The sequence below is a fragment of the Hippoglossus hippoglossus genome, chromosome 4 (genome assembly GCF_009819705.1).
Source record: "Hippoglossus hippoglossus isolate fHipHip1 chromosome 4, fHipHip1.pri, whole genome shotgun sequence".
NCBI lineage: Eukaryota > Metazoa > Chordata > Actinopteri > Pleuronectiformes > Pleuronectidae > Hippoglossus > Hippoglossus hippoglossus.
Genome location: NC_047154.1, coordinates 8,699,640 through 8,715,904, shown reverse-complemented (window position 1 = coordinate 8,715,904; position 16,265 = coordinate 8,699,640). Strand labels below are relative to the sequence as shown.

General features: G+C 40.2%; 1 protein-coding gene across 2 annotated transcripts; it reads left to right on the top strand.

The window, feature by feature from the left end:
* Positions 1 to 2,350: 2,350 nt before the first annotated feature.
* Positions 2,351 to 14,485, top strand: LOC117760843 (cell wall protein DAN4). 2 transcript variants are annotated; one of them, XM_034584224.1, is made up of 5 exons: positions 2,351 to 2,613; positions 6,491 to 6,702; positions 8,970 to 9,515; positions 10,576 to 10,733; positions 11,788 to 14,485. In XM_034584224.1, exons 1-5 carry the CDS (start codon positions 2,519 to 2,521, stop codon positions 11,830 to 11,832), a joined length of 1,056 nt encoding a protein of 351 aa, XP_034440115.1. In that variant the 5' UTR covers positions 2,351 to 2,518; the 3' UTR covers positions 11,833 to 14,485. The 2 variants fall into 2 exon arrangements, with proteins under 2 accessions (XP_034440115.1, XP_034440114.1); XM_034584223.1 differs by having other exon boundaries at positions 2,352 to 2,612; positions 6,478 to 6,702.
* Positions 14,486 to 16,265: the final 1,780 nt, after the last annotated feature.

Genomic DNA, 16,265 nt, shown 5'->3' with positions numbered 1-16,265 from the left:
TATTTTTCTTCTTCTATTTATTAAACGAGGACAATGCACAAAAACATTTATCTCAAAATGAGAAGCGATGATTTAGGCCAGATTTATCAGCTCCTTTCCATCTGCAGTCATTGGGCAGGTAAACATTAAATCTAAAACACACCAATTACATTAAAACATTCATTTACATACAACACCACCAAAGGCTCTATATCACGCAGTTATACAGACAGATCCACGAGTACACATCAACATATACCAGCACATTCATTCAATATGTCGGGGAAAATTGCAATTCAACACAATAAAAAATCTGAATCACGTTCAGATTAATGTTGACATGACTGGTTTTTACACCACAGGAGAAAGAAAGAGAGTCTGTGCAAGTTTCAAGCTCAGCTGGAAGCATATTCCAATGTTTGATGAGAAAGCAGACCGATGGGATGTTTAAGTCTGAATTTAGAGCAGATCGAGATATTCTGCTCATTTGCTCTGAGCGGGGAGGAAAAAAAGCTCTTCAGAGGTGGCAGAGCAGCATTGTCGATGACCTTAAAGGTTCAGTGTGTAAGACTTAAGTGAAAGGCCTCTATTGGCAGATATTATCACCTAAATGTTACAAATTATTGTTTTCTTTACCCTAGAATTGGCCCTTTATATTTAAATACTTTATATTTACATTGGAAGCGGGTCCTCTCTACGGAAGCTGCCATGTTTTTTACAGTAGCCCAAACTGGACAAACTAAACACCTTTTTAGTTTTTATGACAGCTGAAGGCTACAATTAGGTTTCCTTCATGTTTGGAAGGGGAGGGTGAGGTGAGGGGTATTCAGCTGCAACATCCAACTTCACCACTAGATGTCACTAAATCCAACACACTGAACCTTTAAATACCAATCGTACCTCAGAAAACAGAATGAGATTTTCAAAACTAAAGAGGTTGTATTTGGAAAGTATGTTACAATAATGGTAATTTAAAGATTTTCAGTCAAAAAACGTTTAATTAGCTAATTATGTATTTACTGGGTTCATAAATTGTCAGTACAGCTTTTATTTCTTTGTTTATTCTTTATTTGAGAGGGGACAATGTACATGAATCAACTTTCACACAAATGCACATGCGTTAGATGGATGACATATTTTCCTCCACTGTCCTTTTGCCAGATGTTGCATCCTGCAGTGATAAGGACAATTATGACACAATAACGCAACAGAGGAAAAAAAAACCCCATATATTTTAATGACCTTATTTGGTGTGATGTCCAGCTTCTCATTATTTTATCATGTGCTTCAGGTTCGTTTCGTCTGTTTATGTGCCAGTTAAATCCTTAAGAAAATAAGACATTGTTTACATTTTCAAGAACATCTTATTTTACAGATTATAAATAAATAGATTTACAAGACTTCAGCTATAGTGCAATAGCGCCTCCACGTGGGGTAAAGAAGACATCACACTACAGTAAAATACACTGTAGAAAGTGTACTGCATTGCACACCCTATTAAAAATACCCCAAACAGGCAATGCAAATTTTTTTTAATTGTCTTCATATATTCTTTTGTGCTAATAAACAACATGATAAATAGTAAAAAAAAGTAAGAATGTCATCTTTAATTCCAGAAGTCCCTTTTGAGAAATTACGGGCTTAAGGGCTTTATGATATATATAATTCATAACAACAAATATAATTATAATTAATAAATAATACATTATAGACATGTAAGAGGTTAATAAAGTCCAAAGGGTTTAAAAACTCTCATATTACACAATATGACTGAATAGACTAAATGCATAAATCTATAAAAGATCGCTTGTAAACTGTAAAAAGTTATTTACAGATAACATTTGTATTCCGTAAATTAATATCAGGGGAAAGTATATTTTTTTGTATTAATGTATTCAATCACTAATTGGTCTTGAATATTACAATGAATTTTATGTAAAATACAAAAATACACCTCCTATAGCTGAAAGTATGTATTTGTATTATTTGTATTTTTACCTCCCTAGACTAACTACTGTTTTTCTTACTGTAATGTGACTGTAAGTGTTTGGCAACTTTTGCTGCCAGACCATTTTTTACGGATATATTTTTTTACAGATATAAATGTAATGTCAAATGATTGTGTGAGTCTCATCGCTTCGAAATATGTCTGCGTTGATACACAGTCGTACATTGTGCTGCTCACTTCCCTGTTATTCTGATACGTGCTGTTTGGCGGATAGGTGTCAGTCTGCGCACTAAACCAGCGCCATGGCACAGTCAGAGCCAACAGGGAACACGTGGCACTGGAGAGAGAGAGAGAGCGAGAGAGAGAGAGAGAGAGAGCGAGAGCGAGAGCGAGAGAGAGAGAGAGATGTACACCCTCCTCCTCCTCCTCCTCCTCCTCCTTCAGTCCCTGCAGCCACGCACACACAGAGCTGCAGTGCGCAGTAGGACCGTGTAACTGTAACAGCGTCGCCTGCATCTGACTGGGATTTCGAGCGACGTATTCAAGTGTCCTGTGACAACAAGACGAGAGGAAACGACATTTACTGTTGACATGAGGATGAGTGAGATGATGGAGAACAAACTCTGGACGGTCCTCTGTGCCCTGCTGCTGCTACTGACTGTTAACTTGGGATCCACTGAAGATGGTACGTCATGATTCTGTCTTTATTTCCTCTTTTGCTTTTTGAGTAATTAAATCATCAATATGTGGCTGGAATTGTCACATTTTGCTCCTCACAACACACAGTCACTACATTGGCTTTCATCTTTGTCCTGTAGAGACTTACTCTGACTTTAACCTACTACTTGCCAAACACTTGCCCAACCTTAAAACATAAATGTAGGTATTCATAGGTATTTGGGGCATTCTTCTGATCATTGAGCAGCTGTGGATCATAGAGGTAACTCTGTGTTTTCACTGTTTGTTTCCACTGTTCTTCAACAAAGTCACTGACCGGCTGCCTCAAGTTTTAAACTAACATTTGTACAGTGATTTAGAGGAGATTTCAAAATATCGCGATATAGCCTAAAAGTATCGTAATATTTGTTTTTAGCCATATCGCCCAGCCCTACCTACATTATATGGAATTTGCTTTTTGTCCCAGTGATGTCACTGTAATTTTATTCAAACTCAGAGTTTTGTTTCCGCAGAGTCAGTTCTATCTTTCACATCAACCCCCTACTTCCTCTCTCTGTGTCTCTGTGTGTACAACATTTACACACCTCACAAACCTCCCCCCCCTCCCCCCCCCCCCCACACACACACACCTTCTGCTTTCTCCACTCCACATACTGTACCTTTCCTCCTTTGTCCCCTCCTACCTCTCTTCTCTCTTTCCCTGTCAGCCCCTCTCATGTCAGAGTATAATGAGATGATTGACAGTAGAAGAGATTTCATTGGGTACAACTGTCCTATCAGCCCTTCAAGCTAAACTGAATTCAAGCTGAATTCATAAGAACAGAAAACAGCAGAGATCCACTGGAGGACATTTATTGGCTATAAATGAGCAGGGAAGCACATTGTAATGAACGACTGTGTGAAGCAGAACACTGTCATCTCACTGGCTTCATTTTAATTGGCTTCCCTCTTCACAGTGCCTTATGTAGACTAAATTAACACATTTAAATACAGTGTGGCTACTGTAGCAGGTTCAGTACAGTGACCTATTTAAACAGTATGTTGTCTGTATTTGTCTTTATGTGCATAAACATATTTTAAGCAGAATTTAAAGACAAGAATTTAAAGACAACCCCATAATTATCTTGTTTCTATGGTCAATGTCTCATGACTTTGAGGAACTAAGGAAGTTTGGATATTAACTTTATTAACATTCTCAATTTCTTCAGATTCTGTCCAGATAATGAAGTTTAAAATCATTAGTAAATATTTGTATTTACAAATGATGAATGGACTGTATCAATATGGAGCTTTTACAGTCTTATCGACCACTCAAAGCTCTTCATCGTACAAGCCACATTGACCCATTCATGCAATCATTCAAACAGCGCTATTATATGCTGCGCTTTATCTGTCACACACTGCTGTCAGGAGACATCTGGGGTTCAGTATCTTGCCCAAGGACACTTCGGCATGCAGATGGGGATTGAACCACCGAACTTCTGGTTTGAGGACGACCACTCTACCCCTCAGCCACAGCCGTTGCCATCTTTGAATAATCAATAACCTATCTACTCTTCTATTTACTATAACTCAAACAGTACTTCATATAGAATGATTATATGAGCTAAAGTTAATTTAATGTTTTATAGTCTCATGGAAACTAATTATTTGGTAGAACCTCACGTGAAGCAGAATTTGATTCACATTAAAGCTATTGAAGTTCTCATGTGGTATAATATGACCTAGCAGGAGTGGAAAAGAAGATGAGAGGCCAGGAGCATGACATGCTGCATGAGAGGTCACACACAGACTGCCAATAAACAGCTAAAATAAGTGCTGACAAGGCCCAGCACAGAGCTGCTTCAGTCCTCCACTGTTTTCAGTTCCACTTAAAGGAAAAATCAGGTCAAAATGATCTGTGCTATCGACTCCAAAACTCACAATCACATGCTGTGATAGCAGCTTTATGTGTTTTTATATGAGCGGCTGCATATAGGTCTCACAGAGAAGGGATTACTAGTATGATAGGCTGGTGCTGAAGTTGCAGACATCTGCTCGCAGAGAAACGGTTGGCTGTTCTGTTCCCCTCACCGGCAGGGTCAAGAAGTGAGAAAGAGTTCCCATACACGCTGCAGTGGTCTGAGAGGCTGTAAGAGCCTGTAATATCTACACAGAGGAGTGAGCAACAGTGGAAACAGTGGTTCTCTTTACCTATCTACTCTACTCTACTCTACACACACACGCACACACACACAGTTATATGTTCACAAAACAGACCTCAGCATTTGACCTAAGCTGCTCTAATGGAGCTAAAGTGAGGGAACAAGGCCAGTATTATACAGCCAAGCACCTCTGTCTATTTATATGTCTACTTTGTATCATTTGCACAGGTCTCTCTCTCTCTCTCTCTCTCTCTCTCTCTCTCTCTCTCTCTCTCTCTCTCTCTCTCTCTCTCAGTGTGTGTGTGCTGATGAGCTGTGTGAGTGATTATACAGGTAATGAGAGGTATCACGGCAGTAACTGAGCGGTAATGACATTACAGTACATGAGTTCTCTGGTCTTCATCAAAAGGAAGCCGGCCGGAACACAGATGAAGTCTGGTGCAGTGGTGCTAAATACATCAAGGAGAAAATTCAAAAGAGAGGGAAAGAGTGAGAGAGAGAGCGATGGAAGGTCCTCGTTAAAACGATATTACTTCATAAACCAAAAATTACTTTTGTCTCATGTGGTTTGTAACTGATGCCATGAAAAGTAAAAGTAAAAGTTGGTCCTTATCCATTTTATGTTATAGTCTGAAATTATGTTTAATGTGTATTAATGTGGCTGTGTTGTGATTTATTGCAAATTTCAGTATTTATTTAGCTCAGTAGTTCCAAATCTGGAGATCAGGACCACACAAAGGACGTAAGATAAATGCGAGTGGTCACAGTACAGTTAACAAGATGAATAAACAGAATACTCCTGCAACACAAATCATTATTTTTCAATTTTCCAAAATGAGGAAACACCTAAACTCTTGCGGTTTGGCGGGATGAGGATACATCACTTAAGTCAAACTGCTCACAAGTCAGTGGGTCATAGCTTCACTTTGCTTCACTCAAAGTCAAAAGAGGTTCGGAAGATGAGACAAGATAAGATAAGATAAAACCTTATTGAACCCATGCCAAGGAAATTGTGTTGTTAAATCAGCAGATAGTCAGAATGAGGTAGACAAGTCCCTTTGGCAGATGTGGATCGGTATCCAGCAGTGATAAATAATAGAGTTATAATAATACAATAATATAATAATTATACTATGGGTGTGAAATATGAGGGACCCCCTGAAAGCCTCAACAGCAAAATTCTGGGGGGTCTAAATCTTCTAAAAAAATTTTCTCACTCCTAATTTTCATTAAAATGTCTTCTAAGAGAGAACTATGTCCAGTTTAGGTGGGGACCCTCTTAAACTAGGGGGGACCCTCCCGATTGCCAATGGCTACTTAGCATTCTGATAAAACTATAGGAACAATAGTTCATACAAGTGAAGCATCTCACTGATATATGCATGTATATTTTTGGGTTTGAATTATTACTATATTGATAAACACTGAATAATATTATTTTCGTTAATTCAAAGAAATTACTTCACAGTCAACAATGTACTTCCCATGACACTGGTCAAATTAGAATTAGTAGTTTTTGAGAAAATCGAAAGACAGAGAGACAGAAAGACAGACAGAAATTTCTCTGTTGAGTCATATCATAGATCCACACTGTCTGTCTGCTGCACAGACAATCTATGGTCTGTTGCTCCATGTTTGGCAGCAATAATAAGCTAATAAGTTGTTAATGACTGAAAATCACTAGGAATTGGCCATTAACTAACTCTGGCACTGTCCTCTCCTCATAAGGTAATGACCAGGCTGCTGCCTCACTAAGTGCTCTGAGGGAGAAGGTCTCCACTGAGGCCCCAGCTGCAGACTCTTCGCCTGCTCCGATCCTGGAAACCACCAGTCGTCTTGCTCCGGCACTTAACGGCTCTGACACAAACACCAGCTCCAGTGGCACCGGCAGTTTGAGCAGTTACACGACTAAAGAGGAGGAAATCACCACTCAGGCTCCTGTGGAAAAAAACGGTAACCATTGACCTCTTATTTATAGAATGAAAATAAGATATATTAAATAAGGAAATATGAAGGTAGATTGATGTTGGACTAAGTCACATATCTGGTCAACTGTGCGTGATGTGATGTTGGAAAATATACACAAATGAAAAACTACTCTCATAATTCTCCTATTAATTGTGTGTGTTTAAGGTTTGAGAGTGTGGAAGATTTGTCACACTTCAGAAGAATTCAGCCAGATGTCCAGCGGGAGGGGGCTCAGAGTTTTACGAGCTATATTTAACAGAGTCCTTATCTCTTCTCTCCATGTCCAGAAGACAAGGCCACATAGTGACAGGGTTATAAAGTGTTGACAATCATGGCACAAATGCAACACAAGCAGAGAGACCAAGACTTCAGACTCAAATTAAAAAACTAGCACAGAGAATGAAAAAAGACCAGAGATGGTGTAAGATATGAGAGCTAATTACTAAGATAATCATATTTCTTTGTTGGTTGGTTGGTTTGTTTCTTTGATTGACAGAAGGATTGCGCTCAACAATTTCCCACCAAACTTGGTGCAAGGATGGAAGATGCGCCAAGACAGATCCCATTCAAATTTAGGACAGATCTGGGCAAAACGGGGCAGATCCAGTAATTTCAATTGCAGTAATAACTTAACATTTTCACCAATTTCCATGGGAATATTGCAAGGATGTTCAGTAGGGAACAATTTGGTTCGGAGAGCAATGGTAAAATGTACTTGTAGAGGAGTTTACACCGAAGCGATGGTGTTGAGGAGAGAAGTGATTAAATGCTGTGTGACTTTTCACAAGGTGGTGAGAAGGGGAGAAGTGAAATACTCCCCCCTCCCAGACACACACACACACACACACACACACACACACACACACACACACACACACACACACACACACACACACACACACACACACACTTTTTTATCCTCTCTCTTCACACATACATACATACACACACACTGTGCTGGTTCACACATTAGATACATAAACATATCTGCAGGCACACTTTCAGACTATTTATATCTATACCATTTAATTAGCTGTTGTAGCTGTGGCATCATACCACTCAGATATCTGGGGTTTTGATATTCAAGTCTTCTGCTTTCATCTCAGTACAATGGAGCTGAATGGATTTTTATTTGTGGTGCTAATAGCGTTGGACATTTACACTTCAAGAGTCTACAGCCAGTGTGAGGCTGTAGGCACAGTGGTGCTTTGAGCTAAATGCTAACACCAGCCTGCTAACAAGCTCTCAATGACAGTGCTACCACGCTCATATCAAGCAGGTATCATGTCCATTATAGTTAGTTTAGCATATTAGCATTAGCACTAAAGATAAAGTGCAGCTGATAAAATGTCATTAGTTTTCCACATAGTCTCTATTTAAGATGGTTGGTATGACTTCTCCCCAAATGTGAAGCCAAATCATCGTGATCGCCACCTGGTGGCTGGCTCCAGTAACCACGCCTCCTCCATGTAAGTGGATGGGATGTGGACCAAACTAAAAAGTCGAAATACATGTTAAATAAAATGTTCTCTAAGACGGTTTCTGTCATTTCATTTTATTCTTAAATCCGGGGTTCACATTTCACTTGTTGATGCTATAAAAACAGGTTGAAACATCATGATTGACAGCTGAGACCAAGTATCGATTGGTCGAGCGTATTTGTAGTTTGTATCCAGGACAACTTGGCTTAATTTCTGAAGAGTGGGAGGAAGTCCATCCATCGTCCGTCTTTGTATACAGTCTATGGTTTTGCAGGTATTTGTACATTAAAATGTTGGTGTTGATTAAAAGTTAAAAGATCAGAGAATTACAATTCATAGTGAGGAGGAGACCAATACCACATTTCATGGCCATCCATCTAATCATTATTGCGAAATTTCACAAACGTTAAATTCATGGTGGAAGCAGCAGAAAGTCTGACAATCACAAACATGAGAATACATCTTCAGGGAACAATGAATGTTGTAACTATCCATCTAGGAACTACTAACGTACTCCCAATTATTCAATTTGTTGCCATCAATGAAACTTCATTCAGCTCTAGTGTAAAGGTAGAAAACTAGAGATGTATATTTAAAACCTCAATTTCTAGTAGTGATTTGGGTAAACTGGCCCTTTAATTCCTCATATTCTTCTGTCAGATCACATTTCATATATTAACTAGGCTACTGCCATCATGCTAATAAAGAAATCTCAGCCTGGTAGAATTGTTACTGTATTTTGACGAGAAAGTTGTCTTTTTCTTTTTGTAGATACAAACATCGCCTCTCCCACGGCGCCAGCTGTTCCTGAAAACAGTTCAAACCAAACTGACGGTTTGTCATTGCTCACAACTCCTCAAACTCTTCCTTCTGAGAGCCAGAACACCACCTCTCAAACCACCACCGCCTCCACCTCTCAGACCACCACCACAAGCCCCCGTCATGATACGCCTGTAGCCACAACGACCACCAACTCCTCAAACTATCCCACATCGCCAACTCCTGCCTCCATCTCAACCTCAAAGCAGCCGGGCGAACCCAAAACACACCCACCCACATCTGCCCCAACACCTGAGCCACCAAAGCCTGAAACTACCATCACCACCACCACAACTACGGCTACCAGCACCCAGTCCAAGTCAACATCCAGCACCTCCTCCTCTCAAAAGTCCCCCAATACCCCCACATCTCCACACACATCACAGTCCCACGCACCCCGAGACCAAGCGAAGTCCACCACGGGCCCATCGAGCAGCTCCACCCCCCAGGCCAAAGCCCACGCTGACACGCCCTCCCAGCTGAACGTTGGGGGTGACAGTAAGTGCAGAACATCTTCTGTGTTGTTGTTTAGATTTTTTCTGGACTCTTCACTGGCTGGATATTGACAGAGGCAGAAGTGCGTTGGTTTTTACAACAGAGGCAACACTGTGTTTTGTTTTCCAGCACAAACCAGTCCTCCCTTCTACACACACACAGACACACACACGCCACGCATGCCCATCTATATCTTCCACAAGCACTGTCACCACCAGGCACTCCACAATTATAGCTCTGTTTAGGAACAGCACAGAAGCAGTCATGGGACTTGGGCCTTGAGAATGCTCTGTTTCTCTTTCTGTCCGTCTCTCACACCCTTTGTCTGCCTACTCAATGATTTATTCATCCACTTTCTGTGTTTGTACCCTGCATGTTCGGTGTATAATTATTATTTTTTCACCATGAGATGTCTGTTTCCAGGCTTAAGCTGTGGATGGAAAAAAAGGAGGAAAAACTTCTCTCCATTGACAAGCCTGCTTACAGCTAAAATATAAAATCTCTCTGCTCCTCTCGCTCTGTATGGTTTTATAAGGCCACACTTGGCATCCTGCCTCTTTCCATTAGCCAGAGGAACAGGGAGCATTCACTGCTCTGTGGTTGTTGTTACTTTTGACCAGATGATATAAAAAAACAGCCAAGTTTACAAGACAGAATTCCTTTGCAAAACCTCACGCATAGAGATACGTACAAGGAGTTGAAGGTCAAAGAGTGATGATGTTTTCACAGATTATGCAGCACTCTATTCTATGCATTTGATTCCAAATCCAAAAATGATGCGCTATATATAAATTTCCTTCCTCAAGTACTGTACAGGCAAGGTTAACATCACCATCCTGTGTTTGACATTTCTGTTCTGAGCTACATGATGAACACTCGAGCTCAACTTGTTGCTGTAGCGTCTATATTTAGATCCAGTCACAGTGTCATGTAAGGACCTGTAATTCTTTTTCAACAGCGAAGTTAAATCCATTTCAAACTCCTCATGTGAGCTTGTTTACTTGAGCTACTCTGAGTTAACTGAGGAATGGGCCCTCAGCGATGTCCTCTGTTTCCTTCCCAGCGATGATGGTCCACGAATCGCCCACATTAGACCCTCTCCTAGCCGGCCTGGTGACAGCCTTCATCATCACTGCTGTCGTCATCACTCTGCTCCTCTTCCTCAAACTGCGCCGAAGAGACAACCGACCAGAGTTCCGCAGGCTGCAGGATTTACCTATGGTGAGCTACAGTCCTGTCTCAGAGACAACATTTACTTAAAAGTATTTATTTGGAATTACTGAACATTTACTGCTACAAACCAAATCTGTACCACTTTTTGAAAAGGTAACTAATGGCTTAAAGGATTCTTAATCAAAAACTAATGCTCTATCAATCTGTTATGTCTATTATACCATATAATATGTACAAACCATCAATAAGAACAGCTTTTAAGTTGACAGGCTGGTGTTTATCCTTCCCCACCATCCGGAAATGAGGCCAAAATATCCCAGATACAAACGCTGTCTGCACAGTAGTGATCTTGCCGTAACACACGCTTGCCCAATTGTGAGGCAGTCTCAGCTGTCAGTAACAATTTACCCCAGTTTTATAACATCACATAAGTTATTAAAACCAAACTTACCAGGAATATGAGAACTATGGAATATGAGGACATATGATGATAAGAACTACCTAAAATGACAGGAACCCCCTTTGAGAAAAGAATACTTGCCATGCAATTTGACTTTTTAGTTTGATCCTGACCCATCCGTGAACATGGAGAAGGCAGGGTTTATGACCTATACTGCAGCCAGCCACCAGGGTGGCGAATAAGACGCTTTGGCTTCCCTTTTGGGGAGCTGTCATGTCATCTGTCTTGCTTTGCAGTCTTGGACATCTAGCAAGCTTAATTTATTCTAAGATAAGCTAACTGGTTGTAGCTTCATATTCACCACATATCCATCTTAATGTTAAACTCTCAGCAAGGAAACGTATAAACATATTTTCCAAAACGTCAAACTATTTCTTTAATGACTTTAAATGACTTTAATGACTTTACAATTAGTAACTCGCTTGTCATTGAGCTTTTTCTAATATATTATTAATGGATTCTAATAGATTAATAAAACATTAGTCCATGAATTATTGATCCTTGATAAATATAACCATTGCAACTTATAAACCTGGGGGCACCACAAAATCTATTGTTTAATATGTAAGCACTTTTGACCATGTGGACTGTGTAAACACACAGTGTAATGGCTTGTTATGTTATAACATTCTTTCTGTGCAGGATGACATGATGGAGGACACACCTTTGTCCATGTACAGCTACTAATGGACGCAGGATGGAAATTTATGGCACCTATAAAAACCCTCCTTTAATGCAGGCTCATGCTAAAGTGTTTTGCCTTAATCTGCGCCAAACAGAGAGAATTCTGGGTAGGTGTGAGCAAACTCCTGGCTTGCTTTCATTTATCCAGATCATTGACATATAGGAAAGGACACGATTGAAGCTGCAATGGACAATGAAGACATCGCCTATGATGATGACCCTTGAGCAAGTTCATTTTAATGCCTGTAATTACAAATTCGGCAAATGCATCTTCTCAGTACCGTTTGGTTCATATTTTCCAGCTCATGATTTGGGGTTGTATAATATATTTTAAATTTCCACAGAAATGAAAAATGTCTGTGTGAAGCACAAAGCCACATTGTCAGTTGTATCCATCAGTGTGGTGGTATACAGCTGGACACAGATTCAGCCAGACTCTTTACCAAGGGACGCAGATATAATCTCCTCCATTCAGTTTATGTTGTAATGTCTGGTTAGACTGAAGGTCAATAGCATCCTGACAGAGAGGCCAGAGAAGAAAAATGAACAAGAAAAATACCAAATGGCCTGACTACAGAGTTAATGAGGTTGCACTTTACTTTCTGGAGTGGAAATAAGTCGACAAATATTTTTATGTATGAGAGAAAAATATGTTTTGTGTGTCAGCGTAGAATAAGAGCATGGATGTGTGTTTTTAGGTCTGTGTGCATATGCGTGAGTGTCTTAAGGCTGAATGTATGATTTTTTTTGGAGGCATGGCAGAATATATTTAAACTTGAGTTGAGATGGATGTGTTACTGTTCTTTTGTTTCTTTCCTGGAGTCTTCAGCTCAGGAGAGAGTGCCTTACACGACACAGGATCAGCTTTCGTTGTAAACACTATTTATACTGCAACCAACTAACTTCCAGATTTACCAGTCTTCTCCAGTATTTTCGTGTGATTCCCATCTTAATACACAATGAGCGCTTGGTTGCTGCTCGGACTTGCCTGTGTTTGAAAGACTAGCCTTGAGCGTGTTCGACATGAAGCACTCACTCATACAATGACAGTTTGCAGACTGAAATTGGCCAGTGGCCTTTCCGCAGAATGTTAGCATTGTCCTGTGCAGTGTAAATACTACTGATGACTGTTTCATGGAAAGACAACTTTGTGAAACTCTTCACTTTTAATCACTTCTTTACTCTTCACCAGACAGAAACACATTGACTGCAATGGCACACCGTAGAGCGTATACCTCCGCCAAGGCCCAACAGACCCCATAAATTCAATCAAGCGGCACCAACTTTCTCACACTCGTAGACATTAGTTCTCTCAATGTGCCTGATTTCTGTCATCAAGGTCCATGAATTTTTACCTGAGGAAATGGTGAAAACGTTGAAAAACACCCCATCTCACAAAATACTTGGATCCACCCCCTGATCTGGATTCACAATAGAATTTAATAGGTTCTTCCCTGACAAATACTGCATCATTCCACCAAGTTTTGTGGACGTTTGTCCAGAGGTTTTTGCGTAATCTTGCTTAGAAACAAAGGGGACAGGGGTGAAAACATAACCTCCCTGGCAGAGATAGAAATGTTGCAAGGACTGATGGGATAGCATCTTGTTCCCAGCAGGCGAGCTGTGAACTATACCATAGATTTTTCCGTGTTTTAAGCTTCGCTGTGTTTTCGCTTTGTAAATGTGCAGGAAAAGATGAGTGGAAGTTAGACACACACAGGAAGACAGAAGAACCCCATCAATACAAAACATACACAGCTCCTATTTATTTAAGACTTAGCTCATGAACTGATACATCAAGCTCTTGAAATGGAGCTAACTTGTTTGGCATAAAATTTTGTGCAATGAAAAACTGAAAATTAACAGAGAAACTCAATGTAACAGTGCCTTAATCAAAGGTTGAGCCCACAGAAAAGCTTCAGTGCTCTTTGGCACAGATTCTAGTCACCAGTTCACTCACTGGGACTGTCGACTAACATGCTGGTCCAAATTCTCCTTGGGTGTTTAGATGGGTTGAGATCTGGTGGATGTGAATCATCTTCATACTTGTCAAACTATTCAGTGAGTCCATGTCAATCGTATACTTCCAGTATTAAAGTTAGGGTTGGTAATTGGTTTCTCAAGCACATTTTAGCTTATTTGTGGAAATCCTCTTCACGTCCTGATAGCCATCAACAAATGAAGTTGTATGAAGAATAAAATGGTATCTGTGGCCCTTGCAGGACTGTAATAAACATAACAAATCTTTTCATACGGACCCAATGAAGTGATTGGCTGGCTTACCTGTCTGTCACTAACCGACCTGCCTGAGAGACGATAGTCAGAAGTTAGCGAGCAGGTCACGGATAAAAGTCTTCTTCTAGTAAATATCAGGCAGTGATCGTTCATGTGTTTTGGGGACGTAGCTTTGGCGAGAAGGCCGATGGGAGGGGATGGAATGTATCAGTTGCTTTTTATATCTTTTCTGGAATTACCAACTCTAGCTTTAAATTAGACACTTAAGATTCCCGATTGAAAGCCAAAGTTGTCTGTAAACTCCTGTATTTGTTCACTTCTTTAAATGTCCTAAGTATCCTGATTGCACACTGAGGCTTTGTTGTCAAACATGGAATATGGACTGTTGATGTTGTATGATTAAAGGTATTTTGAGACAAAACTCTGCGTTTCCTCTTATTCCCTGCTCGGATCTGTTATTACCAGGATTTCTGGAGTTCTGCTGCTGTAAAGAGGCGACCACAGAGAGACAAGCTCCTCTCCGTTAAATTACACAGACTTTTATTGTTGGAGACAAAACACAAAACATTTCTTTTACAGATTTACAATGAAGGCATATTGGTGGTGCATTGCTGTACTGCAGCACCACTGCACAATACTTGGCAAATGTAATAAAGTGCAGTCAGATTCATCAGTCACTCACAAACAGATCAGCCTTTTCTTCATTAAATGTCTCTTTAACAAGAAGAGCTGTTTAGGAGAGGTTTGTTTAATTACTGCTCTGCGCTAGTTACTGTTTTCTACAAGGTTTTTCTTGTTGCTTACTTTTGACTAGATGAGAGATAATCTGACTGGTTGGATGAGCTGGAAAGTGTCTCTGGTCACATGTCCACTTGCACACCCTGTTGCACGCCCAGCCTGTCCATCAGCTCGCCTGTGGCTCTTCGCTGTGGTCTGGGCTTCCCGGTGGGGGGTGTCTGGATGCTGAATTATTTAACAGCTTGACACCCGCCTGCAAGCCTGGGACAGTGTGACTCGTGTCAGACAAGACAGCATAAAGGGACTCTTGACAGTCTTAACTGAGTTGTGCATATGTAAAGACATCAAAGTGGAGGTGGTGTGGGTGTGTCTTTGTAATGTTAATGGTTTCCTCTTGGCTCTCACTTCAGATGCATTACCAGGAATTACAATCGTCGTCAGTTTCCTTCTGCATTTAAGAGTGCATTATGTCAGGAAGAAACACTCATTAAATATCCATTACTCTGCTACACTGAACAGTGTTGCACTGCATATAGTACACGATTAACACACATTTAAAGCTAAAAGGTACTGAGTCTTAACACATGTATTACGACTGAACACAAACTGTATATGCCATTATATTAACGTTAAATTTGTTGTTTTTAAAGGACTTAAGGCAGTACAGGCATACTGTAAGCTGTCACTTCTCAAATCAAAAGCACAGCGATGACGGGTTTCCTTATGGATCCTACTGCAGTTATGGATACACATGAAAGTCGCAAACATTAACCACATCAAACCTTTACCTAACCCAACAATCTGTAATCATAACAAACCTAAGCAGAACCATTTTCAGTCTCGTCCTGCCTAAAACCAAAACCTTGTGGTTTAGCTTGCTATTCACCATGCTTCTGCCCTTAACTCTGGTAGGAGCCATAATTTATAATCGGCAACACACAACATGGTGCAAAGGGTGTTTGCTTCTTCGCTGACACAAAGCACTACCATCGGGAAAGGAGACGATTTCTGAATGTAACTCTCACAAGAGGATGTTGGTTCTTTAAACAGCTGCCTGTCGTTTGTTCCTTACATCCAACCAGTCAGTACATGTGGACACAATTCAATTGGGGGATGTAACAAAGTATATTTACTTAATTATTATTGTACTTAAGTATGTTTTTATGTATCTGTACTTTGGTAGATTTATTTTCAGGTCTTTCTCACTTTTACTTCACAGCAAATATCATTAAATATTTGTACTTTCTACTAACCCATTTTTACAATTCAATGTGTGACATGTTCACATTGTTTTCTAAATATTTTGTAAATAATTAGTAATGAGAGGGGAACTGCTCCAATCAGAGCGGGCAGGCAACATTAGACTCTGCAGCAGCAGCATCTGTGGTGGAAGGAACATGTAAACTGGATTCAGAACAGGCCAATGCATTCAGGAACAGTTTACACTTGGCAAGTACCTTAAC

What these genes read in the sequence shown, in the direction of transcription:
- LOC117760843 (XM_034584223.1), top strand. Translation starts at nt 2,519, where the DNA reads ATGAGGATGAGTGAGATGATGGAGAACAAACTCTGGACGGTCCTCTGT. An exon ending in CTTGGGATCCACTGAAGATG is followed by an intron (nt 2,613 to 6,477) that starts GTACGTCATGAT and finishes TCTCCTCATAAG; the next exon opens with GTAATGACCAGGCTGCTGCC. An exon ending in GCTGAACGTTGGGGGTGACA is followed by an intron (nt 9,516 to 10,575) that starts GTAAGTGCAGAA and finishes TTTCCTTCCCAG; the next exon opens with CGATGATGGTCCACGAATCG.